Here is a 23,812-nt window from a genome sequence, read left to right as displayed (position 1 = left end):
GAAGGCAGCAGGGATGCTGGAGGCACAGAGGCGGTCCATGGCAAGGCTGGGAGAGGGGTGAGAGGTAGTGGAGTGTGCTGCCTTCCAGGAGAGCCTGTCTCAACCATTCATGCAGTATTCTGGAGTCCCTTGGCGCCTTCTGATTCTCTTCAAGTGCCATTCACTCATCTCCTGGGCACACAAAATAATTAGGTCTGGGTGAAGGAATATTCCTGGCACATTAAGAAATCCACCAGCTTGTGAATTTCCAGTTAAACATTCCAGTTAAACAAATATTCAGTTTTCAGAGGAGAAATCTGAAGTCTGAACAGGAGGCTAATCTGGAAATCAGATCTTCATTGGCAGACCTTAAAGACGATTTATTCCAAACACCTCAGGTTGTAGGTAGGGAAACTGAGTCACAGAGAGGCAGAGAGACTTGGTCCAGGGCTGTTGTCCCCTGCCTCCTGACTGCCAGCACTGTTTCCTTGCTCTTTACTTTGGTGAAAAAAATATATTGGGGCAAATTTCGCTTGCAAGTGTCCCTTTATCTCATTGACCCACAAGCAAGATTTTTCGGTCCAGGTCTGACTGACACAGAGGAGGACAGAAGTTCAAGAAAACTAGTACCTCTCTTATGTATGATGGAGGCCTTTGTTGTGCGTTTGATGATCTGTGGGAATTAAGAAATGCTTGATTCTTAACAAGCCATGAAAGCGAATCTCCAGATATGTTTCACAGTTTAACTAGTAATTTTTTCATATTTGGACCAGATTATACTTGAAATTGAATAAACAGAATGATTGTGAGAACAATCTAAGTCATCCTGGAAAGGTGTAAAAATCTTTCTCACTTGAACAGGTGACTTATAGATCTAAAGAATGCTGTGAAATTCCCTGGTGATTTCAGTTCTCCAGGAGTTGTGAGGGCGAGTAAGGAGAGGGGGCAGCACCTTGTCTACAACTTTCCACCCTGCTCTCACCTCACTTTCCTCATAAGTGCCCTAAACCACCCACAATGCAGCCCAGCCTGTCCTTTGTCCTTTCATTCCTCCCTAACCTGCCCAGGTGGCTTACTTCTTCAGATTCCATCTCTTAAGCTCCTGCTTCTGCAAATCCTCTTCTACTCTCTCTCACCCTCTCTCAACACCCCATGTTACCCTAACAACAGCCAGCGTTTTCCCTCAGCCTGTCATCTGGACTCTGCTCCCTTGGAATATTCCAGGCATCCTTTTTCTTACCTCCTCCTCCTAGGAGGCTGTGAGCACCTGGCACTAAGATCTGGGACCGGCAACTAGAAAAAGGCTGCTGCACACTGTTCATCTCAATCTGTGTTAAGAGCCTCGCAGGGACTTCCAGAACAGCTTTATGGCAAGAAAGTCTGTAAGTCAGCCTGGCATTTATGGCCCTCTCATTATGCGTGTCCTCCCCTTATGCATGTCCCTTCTGCTCTATCTTCTTCCTGGAACGAGAGCAGGTTCCCAAACACGCTGCCTGTAGTACCTATCATGATTTTGCAGTGCTCATCATGGTCCCCCTTGGTTCCGAGCAGCCCTCTCAGACCTCCATGCCCCTCCCCAGGCTGGGCCACAAGCCTTCTTATGCTGACAGTCAAGCACCATTATGTCTTACATCTGTCCTGCTTCATCTGTTCCCTTCTGGTTCCCCCAGCTTCCCCAACTAGAGCTTTGAAGTCCAGAATGTAGATGTGTGATTCTTCTCTTTCCACAACCAATAATCCAATGACCCACTACTAGCACAGGCTTAGCCTGGAGGGTGGTGACTAATGTTGGATGTGCCAGTGTCAGAGTGTTAGCAGAGGGAATAACTGGCTTACTGGTGCCCATCTTGGGCTAATGAACCCTTAGCCTCCAGGCTCCCAGGAATCAACTGTTCCCTTGGGTGATGGTGATACCTTAGAGTGCATTTCAGGGCTTTCCTGCTTCTGGGAGCTGGGTCAGACAGAAGACCTAAGACCTCCTGTGGCCAGTGGTTGGCAGTCACTTTTCAGATCCAGCCAAGGAATCCCTGCCCTACTCAGCCAGTTACCAGCTAGTATCTGAGGTGCCTCAGGGGCCATATTCTTAACCACTGTTGACCACTGTGTGAAGCAAACCTGAAATGGAAGAAGGGGGAGAGGGGTGCAGAATTAGAAAATGTGAGTTTGATTTTTATGTTTATTAGTAGTTTGATTTCAGATAAAATACTTGCTTTCTTAGAGTCTCAATTTCTTGGAGTCTTGTTTTGCTCATCCATTTGGTGGGAAAGTTTTTTCTACGTTAGAGATCATTGGTGTCCTTGTTGGTAGATGCTCATTCAGCAGCAATATTTCCTTAGATTTCAGTGGAGGCCAAGCCACCAAATGGCTCTCACATTGAAAGGCTAGTGGTTAGGTGGGGCTTAAGCTTCTTACTATTGTGTTATCCCCAGCTTGTCTTTGTGCTCTGAGTGACAGCTCCACCATAGCTAAGCTGAGAATGTCTGGCCAGGGGAACTGCTCCCTGGCTGTTTTCAGCAATGTGGAAGTCAGTGTACATACTGAGATATAAAACCAGCCCCTTCTGCAGGATACTGGGAGTTCCTGTGTTACTTTGCAGTTGTAAAAACCACAGAGGTGTGTGCTGGCCAGGAGTGCACCATGGCCTGGAATCAGAAAAAGGAAGTTTGGAGGTTCTGTGGAAGTTTCTGCCAACCTGCCGGTTCCTGCCAGCTATAGTCCCCACCTTAGTCTTCAGGGGAATTCCTGAGCTTCTGGAAACAACCTGAGTTGCCTCCTTCTTTTGAATCTTGTGAAGCAAGTTGTAGGGTCCTGAACTCTGCTATTCTCTGCTTACAGGTATGCTTGGCCCCTGGGACATGGGGACACTCGCTCACTGAAAAAATTGGGTAGCACCAAGGTGATTATTGGTATCCTCTGTGAGACCCTGGTTTGCTCTGCTCCATCTGAGGAGAACCTGGACACACAGTGCCCTTGTGTAGGGCCCTCAGGGTACCTCTGACTCTGTCTTCTTCTATTTTTTTCTAGCCCTGTCTGTAGGGCTACCTTTTCCACCTGTCCCAGATATGGTGTCCCCTGATATAGGCTTGCAGACTTGGGGACAGTCCTCCCATTCCTGGATTCTACTCTTTATCCTCATGATGGCCAAATCCTCACCTCCAGCTGCATCTCAGTGCACTCTCAGGCCCCCTGTCAATGGCCTTGTCCTAACATCTATCTTGACCAGCTACTTGTTGTGAGAAAACCCAAGGTTGGACAGACTTTGTGGCCAGGCCAAGAAGGGGGGATGCCAGATACAGGAGGGGTCTTGGGAGGGACTAGGGCAGCTTATCCTGGCATTGAAGTAGGACCCCAAAGACCAACCAAGGCAGCAAGGTATGGAGTGAGGGGACTGTGCCCTCGTGGGGCCTGTGGGCAGAGGGAATGGGCACTTTGTGCATAGCTAGAGCATAATGGACACATTCTCATGAGTGTGTGCTTAATTCTTTCTACAACTTTTCAAGGAAGATAGCATTCTAGTTTTATTGCTGCAGACTTTGAGACTCAAAAGAGCTTGTCACCAAGAACTTGGTTAGGAAGAGGTAGAGCCAGGATTCAAATTGGATCTTCGTATCTGAGGCAGCCTACCCTTGGAGCCAGGGAGGGCTTGGGCAGGCCAAAGAGATTGGTTTCAGGGTGCTGTTGTCTTCCCAGGGAGTCAAGGTCAGAGGAGGCCACCATACAGCCCAAGCCCACAGGATCCTCTTTAAATGCACTGAGCTGTCCTGATGGTGGAACTGGAGCCCTGGCTCCTGCTCAGTTCACAACTAACACAGTTAATGAGTGATCTCCAGATAGTAGGGATTACTATGAAACAGAAGAGACCTGGAGGTGACTCTTAGTTTTCTCCCTCACCTGCCCTGTGATGTTGAACAAGCTATTCACCTCTCTGGGGCCACACAGCTCTAAGCATCGTTGACTGACCAAGTCATTCTGGTGTGCAACCTGGGAGGGGGATGACTGTTCTATATTCAAGTCTGGCAATCTTTGAGTTATCTTCAAGGTCCCTTTGCCTCTCCATTTCTAAGGAGGCCCCTTGAACTGGAATCTCCATCTCCCTGCATCTGGGTGTGCATAAGCCTCTTGGCTGTTTTTATCTTGTTTATCCCTGTTCTGGGCCTGGCTGACTGCTGACCAGGATAGCCTTTCTTTTTTTCTTCTGTTTTTATATATGACAGCAGAATGCATTACAATTCATATTACACATATAGAACACAATTTTTCATATATCTCTGGTTGTATACAATGTATAGTCACACCGTTTGTGTCTTCATACATGTACTTAGGGTAATGATATCCATCTCATTCCACCATCTTTTTTACCCCCATGTCCCCCCACTTTCCTTCCCACTCGTTTGTCCTATCTAGAGTTTGTCTAATCCTCCCATGCTGCTCCCCGAACCCCATTATGAATCAACCTCCTCATATCAGAGAAAACATTCGGCAGTGGTTTTTTGGGATTGACTAACTTCACTTACATTATATTCTCCATCTCCATCCATTTACCTGTACATGCCATGATTTTATTCTCTTTTAATGCTGAATAATATTACATTGTGTATATATACCACATTTTCTTTATGCATTTATCTACTGAAGGGCATCTAGGTTGGCTCCACAGTTTAGCTATTGTGAATTGTGGTGCTATAAACATTGATGTGGCTGTGTCCCTGTAGTATGCTGTTTTTAAGTCCTTTGGGTTATAGACCAGGGGAGAGAAAAAAATCATATGATCATGTCAAAAGATGCAAAAAAAGCATTCTACAAAATACTAGAAAAACTAAGCATAGCAGGAACATATCTCAACATCATAAATGCTATTTATGCTAAGCCCCAGGCCAACATCATTCTAAATGGAGAAAAATTGAAAGCATTCTCTCTAAAAACTGGAACAAGACAGGGATGCCCTCTCTCACCACTTCTATTTAACATAGTTCTTAAAACATTGGCCAGAGCAATTAGATAGATGAAAGAAATTAAAGGGATACAAATAGGAAAAGAACAATTCAAATTAGCACTATTTGCCAATGATATGATTCTATACCTAAAAGACCCAAAAAATTCCACCAGAAAACTTTTAGAATTAGTAAATAAATTTAGTAAAGTAGCAGGATACAAAATCAATATCTATAAATCAAAGGCATTTCTTGACAAATCCTCTGAAAGGGAAATGAGGAAAGCTTCCCCATTTAAAAATAGCTCAAAAAAATAAAATAAAATACTTGGCATGTACAGGTAAATGATGGAGATATAGAATATAATGTAAGTGAAGTTAGTCAACTACTCTTCAAATTATTTCCTGAAATAGAAAAAGAGGGAGCACTTCCAAACTCATTCTATGAGGCCAATATCACCCTGATTCCAAAACCAGCCAAAGACACAACAAAAAAAGAAAACTTCAGACAAATATCTCTAATGAACACAGATGCAAAAATTCTCAATAAAATTCTGGCAAATTGAATACAAAAACATATCAAAAAGATAGAACACCATGATCAAGTGGGGTTCATCCCAGGGACACAAGGTTGGTTCAGTATACAGAAATCAATAAATGTAACTCATCACATCAATAGACTTAAAGAAAAAAATCTCCATACTGCTTTCCATATTGGCTGCACCATTTTGCAGTCCCACCAGCAATGTATGAGTGTACCTTTTTCCCCACATCTTTGCCAACACTTATTGTTGTTTGTCTTCATAATAGCTGCCATTCTGACTGGAGTGAGATAAAATCTTAAGAGTAGTTTGGATTTGCATTTCTCTAATTGCAAGGGATGTTGAACATTTTTTCATATATTTGTAAATTGATTGTATATCGTCTTCTGAGAAGTGTCTATTCAGTTCCTTGGCCCATTTATTTATTGGGTTATATGTTTTTTTGGTGTTTAGATTTTTGAGTTCTTTATATATATCCTAGAATAGTATTAGTTCTTCTTTAATGGTCTTATAGAACTCAGCTATGTATCGGTCCTGGGCTTTTCTTGGTTGGTAGTCTTCCGATGGCATCTTCTATTTCATTGCTTGAAATTGATCTAATTTATGTATATCATCCTGATTCAATTTGGGCAAATCATATGACTCTAAATATTTGTCGATGCCCTCGATATTTTCTATTTTATTGGAGTACAAATTTTCAAAATAATTTCTAATTATAATCTATATTTCTGTAGTGTCTGTTGTGATATTTCCTTTTTCATCATGTATATTAGTAATTTGAGTTTTCTCTCTTTCTATTTGTTAGCATGGCTAAGGGTTTGTCAATTTTAATTTATTTTTTCAAAGAACCAATTTTTTGTTTTGTCAATTTTTTCAATTGTTTCTTTTGTTTCAAATTCATTGATTTCAGCTCTGATTTTAATTATTTCTTGTCTTCTGCTGCTTTTGGGGTTGATTTGTTCTTCTTTTTTCTAGGGCTTCAAGATGTAATGTTAGGTCATTTATTTGTTGACTTTTTCTTCTTTTAAGGAATGAACTCCATGCAATGAACTTTCCTCTTAGTACTGCCATAATAGTGTCCCAGAGATTTCAATATGTTGTATTAGTGTTCTCATTTACCTCTAAGAATTTTTTAATCTCCTCCTTGATGTCTTTTGCAACCCATTGTTCATTCAATAGCATATTATTTAGTCTCCAAGTGTTGGAGTTTTTATTTTTTATTTTATCATTGATTTCTAATTTCATTCCGTTATGATCTGGTAGAGTGCCGAGTAGTATTTCTACTTTTTTATATTTGCTAAGGGTTGCTTTGTGGCATAATATATGGTCTGTTTTAGAGAAGGATCCATGTGCTGCTGAGAAGAAAGTGTATTCACCATTGAAGGATGAAATATTCTATATATGTCAGTTAAGTCTAAGTTATTTATTGTATTATTGAGTTCTATAGTTTCTTTGTTCAGTTTTTATTTGGAAGATCTATCCAGTGGTGAAAGAACTGTGTTAAAGTTACCAAGAATTATTGTGTTGTGGTCAATTTGACTCTTCAACTTGAGAAGAGTTTGTTTGATGAATGCTCCATTGTTTGGGCAATATATGTTTATAATTGTTATGTCTTGTTTGTGTGTGGTTCCTTTGAGCAGTATGAAATGTCCTTCTTTATCCCTTTTGATTAACTTTAGCTTGAAGTCTATTTATTTGATAAGAGGATGGAAACCCCTGCTTGCTTCCACAGTCCATGTGAGTGGTATGCTTTTCCCCAACCTTTCTCCTTCAGTCTGTGGATATCTTTTCCTATGAGATGAGTGTCTTGGAGGCAGCATATTATTGGGTCATTTTTTTAAGTGCCCACATTTAAAAAATTTTATTGGTATGTTATAATTATATATAATAGTACAATTCATTATACTATATTTGTATATGCAGATAACATGATTTGATCAGTCTCATCCCCTATTATCAACTCTTTTCTCTCCCTTTGATCCACTTACTCTGCTGCACTGATCTCTGTTGTCATCATCATCATCATCATTTATTTCAATTAGTTTAGTACCCACTTTTTAAATATTTATTTTTTAGTTATAAGTTGACATGCAATATCTTTATTTTATTTTTATGTGGTGCTGAGGATCAAACCCAGTACCTTACGCATGCTAGGTGAGCACTGTACCACTGAGCCACAACCTCAGCCCTAGTACACACTTTTTTATTAGAGTATTATAATTATAAATAGTAGTTGGTTCTTTTTGACAAAATCTTACATGCATGGAATATGAATTAGTGCTGAGTCCTATTTTTTGATCCAATCTGCTAGCCTATGTCATTTGGTTGGCAAATTTAGGCCATTAACATTCAGGATTATTATTAAAACATGATTTATATTCCCAGCCATTTTTGTTATTTAACTTGACTTGGTTTTTCCTTTGATTAATTTTTGCTTTAGTGTTATACCTCCTTCTGTTGATTTTCATTGTTGTTTTTCATTTCTTCTTTATGGAATATTTTGCCAAGGATGTTTTGTAGTGCAGGTTTTCTAGTTGTAAATTCTTTTAACTTTTGTTTATTATGGAAGGTTTTTATTTCATCATCAAATCTAAAGCTTAGTTTTACTGGATGTAAGATTTTTTTTGTTGGCATTCATCCTTCAGAGCTTGATATTTGTTGTTCCAGGATCTTCTAGCTTTCATGACCTGGGTTGAAAAATCTGCACATAAACTAATTGGTTTTCCCTATATGTAATCTTATTTCTTTCTCTTGCAGCTTTTAAAATTCTCTCCTTATTCTGTATGTTAGGCATTTTCATTATAATGTGCCTTGGTGTGTATCTATTGTGATTTTGTACATTTGGCGTCCTGTAAGCCTCTTGTACTTGGCTTTCCAATTCATTCTTCATGTTTGGAAAAATTTCTGATATTATTTAATTGAATAGATTGTTCATTCCTTTGGTTTGGGACTCTATGCCTTCCTCTTATCTCAATAACTCTTAAATTTGGTCTTTTTATGCTATCCCATATTTCTTCAATATTATGCTCATGGTTTCTTTCCATCTTCACTGTGTGGTCTACATTCTTTTTAAGATTATATATTTTTTCTTCATTGTCTGAGGTTCTGTCTTCCAAGTGGTTTAATCTGTTGTTGATGCTTTCAATTTGGCTTATTGTTTCTTTCATTTCAAGGATTTCTTTTTTTTTTTTTTAGAAACTCTATCTCCCTATTGAAGTAATTTTTTGCTTCCTGTATTTGTTTTTATATTTCTTTATCAAAATGATCATTTGCTGCCTGTATTTATTCTCTTATATCATCTTTCAACTCACAGAACATTTTAATTATGTACACCCTGAACTCCTTATCTGTCATTTCTTCCGCTGTGCTGGCCATGGATGCTAATAATGTGGTATCTTGATTTGTTTGGGTCATTTTCTTCCCTTGTCTTTTCATGTTGCTCATGTGTCTTTCCTTCTAGCACTGTGGATCTGAGGCATTACCATTTTTACCCTATAGGCTTATAGTGCCCCTGCAGGGTTCCAGTACCTCTCCTTTGAGGGGAAGGACAATGTTAATAGATCCCAGTATAAACAATATACAACCTTAAATCAAATAGTTGCTATTAGGACGTTTATAGTTTGGTCACAAGGTAAAGAAATGGTGAATTAAATTATTATCTACAATATAATCAGTAGGTTTGCAAAAGGGTTTATAGTTTCTAATAGTGGACAAAGAATCAGGGGTGAGGTTTAAGATGATATGCTAAGGAGGTAGGGGGTTAGGATACAGAGTTATTATATGTTTAGAAGTGTGAAAGAGAAATCTAAAGAAGAAGGTTAGTACCAGGAGAAGAGATAGGAAGTAATTTTGTGTAGACAAGTAAGTGGGAAGACAGTAGAGTGCATAATACACACATATATTAAGAAAAATTAAAAATGTTAATATAGTAAAAATTAGAGGAAAAAAAAGAAAGAAAAAGAATATACAACACAACTGTAATACATCCCAGTCCTCAGTATCCTAATTCATGCGAAGTACTTGGTTTCATATATGTTGGGGATATGAGGGCAGGAGAATAGAGAGGGAGAAGAAGAAAAAAATTTGGTTTCGAAGGAAGAAACAGGGATTGTTTTGGTTGGAGATCGGTGTCTTTCCTGCTTCCCTTCTCATCCAATACTTGGTGTCATCTATTGTTAACTGGTATCTTTGACCTCAAGATGGTGAAGGTAGGTGGGAGGGTTAGTCTTGGGTGGAGGGCACCTGGAAGTGGGGTGTGGGACCCACCCTCCCCCGAAGGGAGACCGCACCTCAAGGATCTTTTTTGGGGCCTTCTCATGTGATTTTGGCACCTTGTCTTATCTCCTTGTCTAGCCTGAAGACCTCCCAGTTCCTGGTCTCTGTGTTAGTCCCTAAACTGTATCACACTCACCCTCTACCTTTCTACTTCCTAATAAGGAACCTTTCTCTCCAGGGGTTTGTGTGTGACCCTTTGGGTGCTGCACACTTGCCACTGAGAGCTGCTTTGTTTTGGGTAGTCATTGTGCCAGGTTATTGGCTGCTGGAGAGAGGCGGGAGTTAGAAACTGGGTACCTGGCCAGCTGGAGTTCCAAACTGGGAGTTGACCCCACTAAAGATGGTGATGAAGGTGACCCAAGATGGAGGTGGCTGCTTTAAGCCTTGGGGTGTCGGATTGGGTGGAGGAAGCCAGATGATGGCTTTGGATGATGTGTTCAGAGATGAGCTGTGGTGTGCAGTGTGTGGCTGTCAGCTGTCTTCAGAGGTGCAGGCAGGCTACCGTACATAGCGGACTATCTCTGTGGCTGCAGAGTCCCAAAATGGAGTTGACTGGGGGAGCCCCATGTTGGTAGATGGTGGTCCACACTAGAATAGTGGCCAGAGTTCCTGCTTGTGGATGGTTGCAGGATGTCCTGTGTGAGAGTGGCCTTCGATATTTCTGCTTGGGGGTGGGTGGCTGAAATTTCTGTGCAGGTCCTGATGCCAGTGGTCCTGCTGGGGCAAGTAGTTGGGAGACCTCCTCTGACGCTGGACACTCATGTCCTCCATTGCTCCTTTCACTTTTATTCTATAAACCTGGCCCTATACTAAGAGAACTGCTCTGAAAGGGACATCTTCCCCTAATGGAGCTCCTGTTTTGAACCTGTTCTTTTTTTTCCCCTCAAACAACAAAAATGTATTTTTTTCATAGTTCTGGGTAGTATAGGTCAAAGATTAAGGTTTTGGTAGGTTTGGTTTTCCTGTGGCCTCTTCCTTTGTTATTAATTAATTATTTGTTTATTTGGTTATACATGACAGTAGGATGTATTCTGACATATTACACATACAAGGAGTACAACTTCCCATTCTTCTGGTTGTACATGATGTGGAATTACATTGGTCATGTATTCATATATAAACATAGGAAAGTAATATATGGACTTGTTCTTCATAGGACTTTCATTATATTTCCATTGGCACATTTTCCAGATGGGGTCGCCATTTTGGACAGTCACATCTGAGATTCTGCAGCTCACAGCATTAGGAGCTAGGCCCAGAATCCTAGTCTGTTTGTTGCCAAATTCCACATTTTGTTTGCTGTTTCTGTCTTCTTCTGTCCTGGAAGAGAGTACAAATCCCCCAGGATTTTGAAATGCTCTGATTTATTCTCTGGCCCCAGGGGATGCTGTGATGGTGTTGATGTCAAAGTTCCTTGACATAGTTCTGCTCTCTTTAGCTGGTGGTGCTTGTGAGTGCAGATCAGACCAGGATGACCAGAATATAAGTGCAGAGCCCTTTCTGAGGAGGATCTGCCTCAAAGAGGGGCAAAGGGAGGGCAGTCAGGCTTTAGCACACTTCTGGTGTGTCACTGACCACCTTTCTCTCTCAAGGGCCAATCATCCACCATTTCATGTCTAGTCTTTGTCCAATCTGTTCTTAGCTGCAGAGCAAGCTGGGGGCGGGGGAGGTGCATCTTTTATTTACAACTCCAAATATGGTTTCTTTTTTACTGCAGGCTTCTAAGAAGGGGCAATCTACTGCTGCACCTGGCATGCAGAATCAGTTCCATAAAAGTATTTAAGGAATATAAGGAAAGGTCTGAATGGTGAAGGGCTGTCATGCTTTATCCAAGATTGTCATAGAACAAAAGTGTGTGTGTGTGTGTGTGTGTGTGTGTGTGTGTAGAGATTCCTTTTAAGGAACTGACTTACACAATTTTTGGGGGGGACTGGCAAGTCTGAAATCTGCAGAGCTAGTGAACAGATTGGAAACTCAAGAGAGTTTCTGTGGAATCTGAAGTCAGTTTGTGCACTGGCAGACCTGGAGAGAACCTGGAGAGTACCTCTCATGAATGCCAGTTATTCAAAAGCACCGCGCAAACCCAACAGGCAAGTGCAGGTCCCAGAGGTGACAAGACTTTGTTTCTTTATTTGCTCTTCCAGACACCTGATCCCCATTCACCTGGTCCCCATTCTGGAAGCAGGTGAGGTCTAAGAGGTGACAGCATGAGTGGAGGAAAGTGGGAGGTGAAAAGAGCAGTGTTCATGCACAGGGGTCTTTGGGTCTCCAAGGGGAAGTGGGGGTAGGGTGTGGCAAGGAAGGAAGTCTTGAGCTCAGTGTGGAGAGGTTTTCAGTTTGGGGAAACCAGCAGGGACAGGAGCAAAGAGAACTTTGTTACACCTAACTCTCTTCTGCCCGCTTTAGCCTATATGCCAGTGCACATAGGAGCTCAGGCCCTCAGTTAAATACAGGACTGATTTAAGCAAGGACTTTTCTCACAAGGTAGATCCCTGGTTATTTTAAATTTTTGGCTATTGTGAATAATGCTGGCATGAATATGGGTTTAAAATATCTGTGTCCCTGCTTTCAATTCCTTTGGGTATCTTTTATTTTGGGTACTAGGCATTGAACCAGGGTGCTTAATCACTGAGCCATCTCCTAAGCCCTTTTTATATTGTATTTAGAGACTGGGTCTTAATAAATTGCTTAGGGCCTCACTAATTTGCTGAGGCTGGCTTTGAACCAGGATCCTCATGCCTCAGCCTCTTGAGCATTTGGGATTACAGGTGTGTACCACCATACCCAGCTGGGTATACTTTTTACAAAATATAATTGCTCTAACTTATCTATCAGTTCAACCAATTTCACAAAATTATCAATTATGAATAGTTTTTCTCATCAGATAAATAAGTGGACAAATTTTCATGAAAAAATGTTCAGCTTCTCTAGCAATTAGAGAAATGCAAATCCAGACTATTCTAAGATTTCATCTCACTCTAGTCAGAATGGCAATCATCAAGAATATAGGCAACAATAAATGTTGGCGAGGATGTGGGGGAAAAGTCACACTTATACATTGCTTGTGGGACTGAAAATTGGTGCAACCACTATGGAAAGCAGTATGGAGATTCCTCAGAAAACTTGGAATGGAAGCACCATTTGACCCAGCTATCCCACTCCTTGGTTTATTACTTAAAATCAGCATACTACAGGGATGTGGCCAGGTCAGTGTAGCTCAATTCACAATTGCTAAACTATGGAACCAACCTAGGTGTCCCTCAATAGATGAATGGATAAAGGAAATGTGGCATATATATTCAATGGAATATTACTCAGCTTTAAAGAAGAGAAAAATTATGGCATTTGCAGGTAAAGGGATGGAAGTGGAAAATATGCTAAGCAAAATAAGCCTGTTCCCCAAAACCAAAGGCCGAATGTTTTCTATGATATGTGGATGCTAATTCACAATAAGAGAGGGGCACTAGGGAAGAATAGAGTTACTTTAGATTAATTAGAGGGGAGTGAAGGGGAAGGGGTATGGGTATAGGAAGGATAGTAGAATGAAACAGACATCATAACCTTACGTACATATACGACTGCATGACCAATGTGATTCTACAACATGTACAATCAGAAAAATGAGAAATTATACCCCATTTATGCATGATATATCAGAGTGCATAAATGCCTTCTACTGTCATGTATAACTAATTACAACAAATAAAAATTTATAAAAAAAAATGTGGACAGGAACTTGAGGGCAGTTCAAGAGACCCAGGCCCAGGAAGAGCATGGGCTCTGATCTGAGTATGGCTTACACTGGAAGGAGCTTTTGTCCTGTTCCCAACATGTGGCATTCTGAGAAGGAAGGAGTGTGGTTAAGGAACAGTGTGGGTTCTGGAGTCACATGCACAGAATTTGCCCTGTGGCCTTGGGGAGCTATTGAACCTCTCTGAGGCCTTTTTCCCACCTGTGAGATACCTTTATCTTGCTGTTGTGAAATAAGAGATGACACAGAGAGAAGCCTATAGAGCTGCTAAAGAGTGAGCTCTCTGTAGGGGACTTATTCTGTGATAAATGTATATTTATGTTATCAGTGTACCAGATAAAGGACTCAGGACTAAGGACTCACTTTCTTCTTTTCTATTAGTGTCTTTCAAAACAACTTTCAGAACATCTATTTTCTTAAAGTCAGGTTCATTGAAATATAATTTACATACAAAACAATTTACCTCTGTTAGAGTTCATTTTTGACAAACATAGTCATGTGATCACCACAGTCAAGATATCCCCCAAATTCCCATCTGTCTTTGGTAATCACCTTCTTACCCCTAATTTCTAATGACCATTGGTCTATTTCCTATCCCCATACTTTTTTGCCTTTTCCAAAATGTCACATGAATGTTAATAAGACAGAATGGATTGGCTCTTGTCACTTGGCCTAATGTCTTTGAGACCCACCTGGCTGTTGTAGGTATCATTAGTGTGTTCCTTTTTACTACTGAGAAGGATTCCATTGTATGGATGAGCCAGAGTTTATTCATTCACCTTGGAGGGACATTTATGGTTTTTTTCCCCCTAGGTTTTGGAAGTTATGAATAGAGCTTCTATAAATATTCACATATAAGTTTTTGTAAGAACATAAGTTTCCATTTCTGTAGGGCAACTATCTAGGAGCAGAATTGCTGGGTATGTGTTCAAAGTTATCAGAGATTGCCAAGTTTGGATGTGAGGTATCCCCCCAAAATTCACATGTGAGACAATGCAAGAAGGTTCAGAGGAGAAATGATTGGGTTGTCTCAGTCCTAACCCAATCAGTGAATTAATCCCCTGATAGGGATTAACTGAGTGGTAATTGAAGTGGTAGGGTATGGCTGGAGGAGGTGGGAATTGGGGGTGTGACTTTGGGGTATATATTTGTGTCTGGCAAGTGGAGACCTCTCTCTCTCTGTCTCTGCTTTCTGATCATCATGTGAGCCGCTTCCTTTCACTACACTCTTCCACCATGATATCCTGCCTCACCTTGAGCCCCAGCTAATGGAGTCTGCTGTCTATGGACTGAGACCTCTGAAACCATGAGCCCCTAAATAACTTTTTCTCCTCTACAATTGTGCTGATCTGGTCTTTCAGACACAGTGGCAAAAAAACTGATTAAGAGACCAGGCTAACTTCCAAAGTGGCTCTCCCATTTTGCATTCTCTCAGGCAAGGGTGAGAGTAATGGCTGCTGTCCCTCCTAGCAATCCTTGGTCTTATCAGTTTTTTTTTTTTTTCCTAAAAACATGTTAAAAGGTGTGCCCTGATATTTCATGTTAATCATCCTTCTCCTAACGTTAATTCTGTCATCACCTCAGTACCTCTGACTATGTCAAGGGGGAAGTGAGATGTGAAGAGAGTCCATATTACTGTAACCTGTCTCCCTGATCCCTTTTCAATTCAGTTTTTAACTCATAAGTTCTCCTTGTGAATGTGAAAGGGTGGGGAATAGGGAAACGAGGCCTAGCCACACTCTGCACATATTTTTTGAACAATATTGGTTTTGTTACTTTTTCTGGTGAGGTCCAGCTTGGTCCCTGACTTTGCTGATATAGGGCAGGGTGTTTGAATCTGCTGATGTGCAGCCAGGACCTGATTTTGAGTGGGAGAGAAATCAGGTCATTTACAGTCAGGCATGGAAGTTACTCTTCTATTTTGTATCAACTGGTCTAAGAATATCCCCAGCTCTAGGGCCTGGGTGGTCATGGCCCATGATGTAGGTGACTAACAGGCACATCTCTCACCTGGAGCTTATGATCCAGAAACTGGTGTAGTCACAGATACTGACAGTAAGTGGGAGGGAATTTTAACTTTCAATTTTATCAAAGCAACTTTTCCTTTCCAGGCTCCTCTTCACTGCAGAGTGAGTCCCAGGCTTCCCTCTGTCAGCCCTTTGTATTATTCCACATCCTTTCTTGCTTCAGGTTAATTTTTTTCCCCATAGTAGTTTCTTGACATTCTAGTGCCAAGGGCTGCCAAGTCCTGTCTCACATCCTGAGATGCTCACCTATTGGCAAATCTCTGAACAGAAAGTCAGGAATGAAATAGTGGAGCAGGATGTTTATTTAGAAGTAAAACACCAGCAAACTCGTGTCTCTTCAGGCTGCAGATGTTGCCCTTCAGTGTGGCAGCTATGTGCAGGATGCCCTGGTGGATGATTAGGGAGCAGAACTTCAAGGATGCTGCATACATCTGCAGAGTGGGTGGAGTTGGCGGAAGATTGGCAGTTACACCCAGAGAGCCAGGGGCCACTTGCCTGCATATTTAGTTCTGCTGACAACATGGGAAATCCCCCCATTTCCTCTCTGTAACTCTCATTCTCTCTCAGGTTGCAGTAGACTTGTTATCTGGGTCCCCACATGTGACGCACAGGTAGGGGAGACCCCTCCACCTCGTCACACACAGCTTACCCTTGTCCCACTTGGGTTCGTTGATCTGTACCTCTTCCATCATCATGCATAAAGGACAGAGGGTGGCACCAAGATCACCAGGGCCATGTAAATGAGGAGAAGCTGAGACCTAGGAGTGGGAAACAACTCAATTAACAAACCACAAGGCCAAGCTGGGCCTAGACCCCACCCTATAACTCCTGGCCCCTGTTCCTTTCTGCCTTTTGAATGACTGCATGTTTTGTTACAGGACAGCAGGGATTCTAGTCTGGCTGATCAGGGATGTGGAAAGCCATGTTAAAACCTGGTTGGAGTCTTACACAGCCAGAGTCTGACCCAAACTGGGAAACAGTGCACCTGTCAGGCAGCGGGTGGGAGGGCTTGTCTTTTGCTGGAGGCCCTGGGACTCCCTGAACCCCTGTCTGTAGTTTCCCAAGCCTCTCTCTCTGTTCCTCTTCCCGTGTGAGCCAGGGGTTTGTGGTCAGCCACTTGTGTGTATTGCTAGTGATGTACTGGGCAGCAAAGCCTAGGCTGTCCACAGGACTGGAGTGGTTTCTGCTCCTGCCACCCACTGTGATGGAACCCTGAGTAAGTCACTTCTTTGCTCTGGTCTTAGTATCATCTGTGACCAAGGCCAATAGCACAGATGTTGCCGGGTGACCAGAGGATTGAACGAAGAGGCGTATGCAAATGTTGTAGCAACTAGACACAGATAGACACCAGTCCTCCAATCCTAAGAGTGAACTTGGCTGAGTACTTATATCTGCAGTGACACCATAGGGGGAGTCTCATATCACTCCATCTTACAAATGAGGATGCTGAGGCAGGGAAAGTTTCGTCATTGATCCTAAGCCCATCATATTCAAACCCGAGCCATCAGGCTTCAAAGTCTGTATGAGGAGCACTGTGCTGCTGTCATTAGAGTAGAAGTCGGGGAAGCGGAAGGCCAGGAGTGGTACTTATTTAGGTTGATGATCGTTATCAGAAGTGCTGTGAGCTTGTATTCCCACAGGAGCAGGCCAGAGTGGGGAGGAGGACAAGTGTAGGGTTGGATCTTGACTTTATTTAAAATTTTAATATTTTGTTCATCATGGATTTTTTGCATTAAAATTGATTCCTAAAAATATTGAATTAATTTTTTTGGCACCTCCTTAAATCTGATGCCTGAGGTGAGTGCCTTGTTCTTGTTCTGGCCCTGCTGAGACCCCCCCAGTGCCTGCACCCTTAAGTCATTTCTTCCCACCCTCATGAGGAATCCTCTGGTGGTACTTGCACAGGGCATTTTTTTTTTTTTTTGTAATGAAGTAGATTAGAGTGATTTCTTTCTGCTGGTCTTTACCCTGCCAAGAAACTGTCCTCAGTTTCCTTCCTTTCAAAAACCAAACCATACAGGCTCAGGTGAAGCAGGAGACTGGGCTGCCGCAGCTTGATGTTTGAGTCAGCAGTGGTTCCATGAGATTTCATGGATCCGCATTTTTTAGAAATTCTTGTTTCTCAAAAATTCTGTGTCTATTCCTGAGAAGGTGAGTCAAATGTTTCAGTTCAACAAACATAGCTTCTGTACCCAGAGGAGATGGGGGTTGACTTCTGATGCTTCCCCAGATGTCCAATCACCAGCCTGTTCTATTGGGTTTCATTTTCAGACCCGATGCTCATTTTGACTAACCACTTGCTTATCCTGAGAATGGGGTCCGTTAGCAGGTCCTCAGATGCAATTTGCTGAATGAACTGATTAGTTATGACTATAGGTGTGGCCACAGAATGATTCTTGTAGGACAGCAACAACACTCAGCTTCACTGCAGCAGACAGTGGTGGGTTGGTGGGCTCCATATTGGACTCTGGGAAGGCTTTGTCGGTGGCAGAGTTTGGTACATAGTGGTTTCCAGTGTTTGGGAAAATCCAAGCAGAAACTTTGAAGTGAGGAAAGAAAGAACATGTTCCACAGAGAGATCCCTCAAGGTGGGGGGGGGGGGGAGAGAGAGAGAGAGAGAGAGAGAGAGAGAGAGAGAGAGAGAGAGAGAGAGAGATAATTAACTAATTAATTAATTTTGGTTATCAGTAGCACATAGGTTAATTCATTCATTGATTCATCTATACTTTCATTCATTTAGTCAAAACATATTATTGAGCATCTACTTTATGCAAGCTCCCATTACAGGAACAATGCTCTTGCCTTCACAGAGCTAGTGTTTATCAATATGTGGTTCTCAGGGGATAAGGTCATGGCAATAGCTGAGACCTCCTTTAAGAAGCCCATGAAGTAGGAGCACACTGGAGTCTAACTCCAGAGCAGCAACTGCAAGAGCTTCTGAAGGAACCAAGCCATGGATTAGCCAGGACCAACAGGGGTGGATTTGCTTTTGTTTCTGTCATATTTGTCAAATCAGCAAGATTTTAAAAAAATAGTATTGGTACTTTTTTTTTTTTTTTAATAATACTGGGGATTGAATCCATGGGTGCTTTACTGTTGAGCTATATCCTCAGCTCTTTTTAAATTTTTTTGTGAGACAGGATCTCACTAAGTTGCACAGACTGGCCTTGAATTTGCATTCCTCCTGTCTCATCCTCCCAAGTTGTTGGAATTAAAGGCATGTGTGACTGAGCCCAGTCTGCACCCTCCAAAAATATATATTAACAGAGGTAGTAAGAACACTGAGGGTAGGAGGATTGTTTACTGATGTGTTTTTTTAAGAGAGGCTGTTTTTCTTTTTTTAAAGGATGGAAATACAGGCCAAGAGCCTGAAAATTTTTCCCTACATTTAGCTATTTCCTTTTATGATATAGGAAACTATTATGGTGGGTTATTTAATTCTGAATACTTGGGGAGACTTAGACACAGGGCTGCCATTGCAGTGTTGTTTTTTCAGTAGTGAATAATTGGACATCATTTACATGCCCAGGTGCCTGGGATTATTAAATAAACCACCAACATTACTCTTTGGCTACCGTAAAACTATTAGAAATAAAGGCATCAGAGATCTTAGATGAAGTGGAAAATATTCATGATATGTTGTGAGAAAAAATGTTATGAACCAACTTATAAGAGAAATGGATCAAGAGAAGATATCTGCAATTTTTTAAGTGAACAAGAGACTAACTTCTAGAATATACTATTGTAATGCAACAAGAAAAAGAAAAGAAAAGGAAAAACGAGAATGTTATGAGTGTCAGACCACAAAGGTGGAACCCAATAAGGCTAATGAGGCTATGAAGAAATGCTTGTACTCAGTAATTTAGGGAAACACATCAACATGACAATAAGGGGTCCCTTCACTTCAATTGGATTGGCGGGCAGTAGAAAGTAGGGTGATGCCAATCAGGTGGCAATGAAGAGACAGAGAGGCCTTCAGATACCCATTATAGAGAAGGTGGTTGGTTCCAGCTTTCTGGAGGCTTCTTCGTGGTATGTGGTTGAATTCAGTTCTGCTCCTCCTGAGTACCCACCCAGAGCCCGTCACATTACGCCCCGTGAGGGACCGCACACAGGAATGTCCCTGTGGCATTGTGTGCACTATCAGAAGTTGTGTTTAATCTCGCCATCCATCACTGTGAGAACAAACAGGTAAATGCTCACACGCTGCCCGCTTTGCAATACAAGGCAGCAAGTTGAAGAATGAACTTGACCGACACACAGCCACAGGGTCAGGGGTGAAGACCGATAATGCTGAGTGAACCAGGGAGATGCAGAAGAGATAGAGGATTATTAGGTAGCTTGCAATGCAGGTGTGTGGAAAGCAGGAACCACGGGTCATGCTTCCTAAGGCCTGTGGCTGTGGGACCCCACCTCTAAAGCAGGTGGGGTAGGTGGGGTGGGTGGGGTGGGTGGGATGGGGATCAGGGAATGGGAGTGAGGAATGGAAGTCCAGGGAGTGGAGGAGCAAACAAAGCCCATAAGGAGCTTTGTCAGATGAGGGAAGGTCTGGGTGTTCATAACCCCACGGCCTGCCCCTGAGGGCCAAGCCAAAAAAGAAAATTAATAAGCCACCCAAAATTCCTGCCAACCACCCCAAAGAGCAAAGTATACATATAAAGTTAGCTTAACAGTATTAGGAATATGTTCTTCTTAAACTATAGAATTATAGGTAAAAGCTGGAATATCAGTAATCATTTGTCTGGGAATAGGCAAATTTTATATTCTTCCTGATATTTTCTTCCTTCCCAATTTTTAACAATGTGACATGACTTTTGTAATAAGAAATGGTTTCTTCTTCTTTTTTGTCTTATTTTCAGTACTGGGGATTGAAAGGGAAATGACTTTGTTTCTAATTTTATATTGTTTCATATTCTACTTTCCTCTGTCAACGTTCCCCATATAATTTTTTATTGACTTTGAGATGCCATTTACTTACGTAAAATGCACCTGTGGTAGTCAAGACATCCATTAGGGTGACAAATACCTGAGATAAGTCAACTTAGAGGAAAGGTTTATTTGGGTTCATGATTTGGGAGGTTTTAGTCCATGATGGATTGGACCTGTTGATTCGGACCTGTGGGGGCACAGTACAGAGTGGTACCAGAGGAGGCCAACTTACGTCATGGCTGACTGTGGAAAAGAAAGAGGAAAAGTCTGGGTTCCTATCGGCCCTTCCAGGGAATGCATCCAGTGACCTCCCACTAGGGCCCTGCTTCTTAAAGGTCCCACCACCTTCCAGTAGCACCCCCAGGGGACCAGGCTTTTAACATGAAGGCCTTTGATCCAAACAATAGCAAAATCATTCTTAAGCTTACATTTCATGCATTTTGCCCAATATATACACCCATGTAACCACCATAACAATCAATTTGTAGACATTTTCATAGCCACAAAAATTTCACTGTGCCCTTGCCTAGTAAACTTGCCCATCCCTACTCTCAGTGTAAAAACATTCATGGGCTTTCTATCAGTAGAAATTATATTTATTTGTTTTCTAGTTTCACAAAAAGTGGAGTTATTTAGCTGAGGTCTTTTTGTATTGATTCTTTCATTCAGGATAGTGTTTTGACATTTGTATGTTTATCAGAGGCACCTTCCATTTTTATGGATGTACAGTGTTCCATCATATGGCTAAACCATAATTTGTTTATCAGTTTAAACAACAACAAAGCAGTGATTTCTGAAAATGAAATCTGAAAGAAGCATGTGTAATAAAGAGGAGTCAGGGCACAAAATTTTATGCATGTAAAGGTTGAGAAAATTTCAGATTGGGATGGTTCACCTTGCCAGCTGACATAGTACTAACCCCATTCTAGCCTGCAAGGACTGTATGTCTGAGCTACAAATTAAATGTGATGTACCCCTGCTGTTGCTGTGGCTGAGAGCAAAGTACTAGGTAAGCTGCATCTGTTGTCCCTTTATCTGCTCACTACCCTGTGACTGTTGGATGCTGGCTGACCTCAGGATGAATTTCCCCCGTGGTTACTTTGAGTTTGGGGAGGGCTTGTTGCAGAAGCCAGGACATTCTGGTGTCACCTTAGAGTTTATTATACTCCAAAGAGCCAACCACAAACCTCTGAGCCAATCACAACTCACTTGAATATTTGATGATTAAAAATTCAAGCACACAAATAAAAACACCTTCCAGAGCTTCACTCTCAGGTGAGTTGATCTTTGGCCATTTTCACCACATAAGCTCTTGTTCTCGTGTCGACTTACTCAGGCTGGTCTGCATAATTGTTCCTTTCTGCATGCAAAGAGGGGCTCCTGTAAGCTCCTTGATTTAAGGGTTCATTTTGAGGGCAAAGTTCTTTAAAAATATTGAATGTGAACCAAATAATGCTGAGAAGGAAAAATCTGTCTGTTCAGATTTATGCAATACAAGGAAGTTACTGTTTAGATAAAGAATTAAAAGACTCTAAAACAAGTTTAGGAAATAAATAGTGGTGATAGTTGCAAAAATTGTGAATGTACTCAATGGCATTTCATTGCACTTGAAAATGGGTAAAACGGCAAAAATTTATATTTTACCAGGATACAAAAAAGTTAATGATGTAACATACCCCAAACCACTAAATGACGCAACCTTAAATGGAAGAATTTTTGGTATATGAATGATATCTTAATTAAATGAAAAATAAAAATGAAAGAAATTTTTAATAGAATGACATGCCTTTACAAACACTGGTAAAATATTCACATGTGTCTTTTATTTAGTTAAGAGGCTGCAGCATGAGGTAATAACATGGAACAGATTTTGGTTCTAAAGGTTTGCTTTCCACCTTAATGTCTAGTTGCCTGTGTGCCCCTGGCCCCTCTGGTTTCCTCACTTCCGCACAGAAAATAAGAGCACTCTCTCTGCTGATACCTGGGGTCTGTATGGTGAACCCAGCACACTGTGTTGCTCATGGAAGATAGTCAATTCCATCCAAATCTAATGAATCTCTTTTTAAAAATGTCTTCCTTATTTTAGTCAGTTTCAGATTCTTGAGGAACTATCTTCAGTAGGAACCAAGCAGAACGAATACTGTACCTTGTCCCACAACCAGTGTCATCAGGAAGTGTGACGAGGCAGGACTTTTTATTTTTGTTTGTTCTGAATTCAGATCTGCGTGGCTAAGCATGGAGGCTGAGGATCTCTCAAAGGCTGAAGATGGACCTGAGGACCCAGGTTTAAAAAATGAAGGCCAGTCTGCTGCTGTGCAGCCTGAGTTCCCACTTGGAAGGCAGTCCCCTGGTCCCACTGACCTTTGGGATATGCTGGAAAGGAAGTTTCTGGAATACCAGCAGATGACATATGGGAGTGCAGATGAACGTCGGAAGAGTCTGTTGTGTCTTCTCCCCCTGTTCCTAAAGGTCAGAATTTCATTTTTTAAGAAAGTTTTATTTTGTTTTTAATTGGCACATAATAATTGTACATATTTATGAGTACAGTGTGCTGTTTCAATACATGTGTACATTACGTAATGAGCAAATCAGGATATTTAGTGCATGCTTCCCCTCAGTGATTTATTGTGTCTTTGTGGTGAGAACCTGCAAATCCTCTCTTCTAGATACTTGGAAATATACAATAAAATATTGTTAATTATTTTATTGTATTTATTTACTGCCCCACTCTTCTCACTTTTAAAAATGTAAGATGATACAGTGCTTTGGATATACTTCTGGGATGAATGAAAACCAAAATCATTGCTCTTAACATTAATGCTAGTGGCCTCTGATTGGCTGTTCAGGGGAGAGTTGTCTTAGTCTGTTTATTCTGTTGTAATAAAAAGTAGAGTGTCTTGTGAACAACATGAAAATCAGATCTCTAGTTTCTCTTCAAAATTTTGGTAGATGTGGTAACACCAACAACTAGATAGACAGAGATGACAGAAGATGGTCTTTTAGACAGAAGATGGTCTTGGTCTCTCACCTTATGCCAGTCCCCCAAATATCTTTCACCCAGTCCATGGGTGAAACATACTCCTTTATGTTCTCTCATCCCATAGGCATTCAAGTTTGAGATCCTATATATAGTGTTTCCTATTTTAAATGAACCTTGACATTGATCTATGTCTTACAACCCCCTCGTGATAATTGAGGCATCATGGCCCTTTTGTTGAACATATGGGCTTTTGAGTCAAACAGGGCTCAAGTCCTGGCTCCATCTCTTATTAGCTGAGCATCCTTGAGAAAGTTCCTAATTCTTGCTGAGCTTCAGTTTCTTCATCTGTAAAGTGAAATCAATCATATTCTGTTGAGAAGCTGTGAGATGAGATAAGAT

At 41.4% G+C, this 23,812-nt stretch overlaps 1 protein-coding gene across 2 annotated transcripts in view; it reads left to right on the top strand.

The window, feature by feature from the left end:
* Wdfy4 (WDFY family member 4) overlaps nucleotides 1-23,812 on the top strand; it is a 277,867-nt gene that overhangs the window by 6,754 nt on the left and 247,301 nt on the right. For both annotated transcript variants that reach the window (XM_027947941.3, XM_034636982.2), the window contains exon 2: nucleotides 22,653-22,902. In XM_027947941.3, coding sequence (XP_027803742.3) covers nucleotides 22,669-22,902 — 234 coding nt within the window. In that variant the 5' untranslated portion in view covers nucleotides 22,653-22,668. The remainder of the gene's footprint in view (nucleotides 1-22,652; nucleotides 22,903-23,812) is intronic.

This window comes from Marmota flaviventris, chromosome 4 (assembly GCF_047511675.1).
Source record: "Marmota flaviventris isolate mMarFla1 chromosome 4, mMarFla1.hap1, whole genome shotgun sequence".
NCBI classification, from domain to species: Eukaryota; Metazoa; Chordata; class Mammalia; order Rodentia; family Sciuridae; genus Marmota; species Marmota flaviventris.
This window is presented reverse-complemented; position numbering and strand designations above follow the sequence as displayed.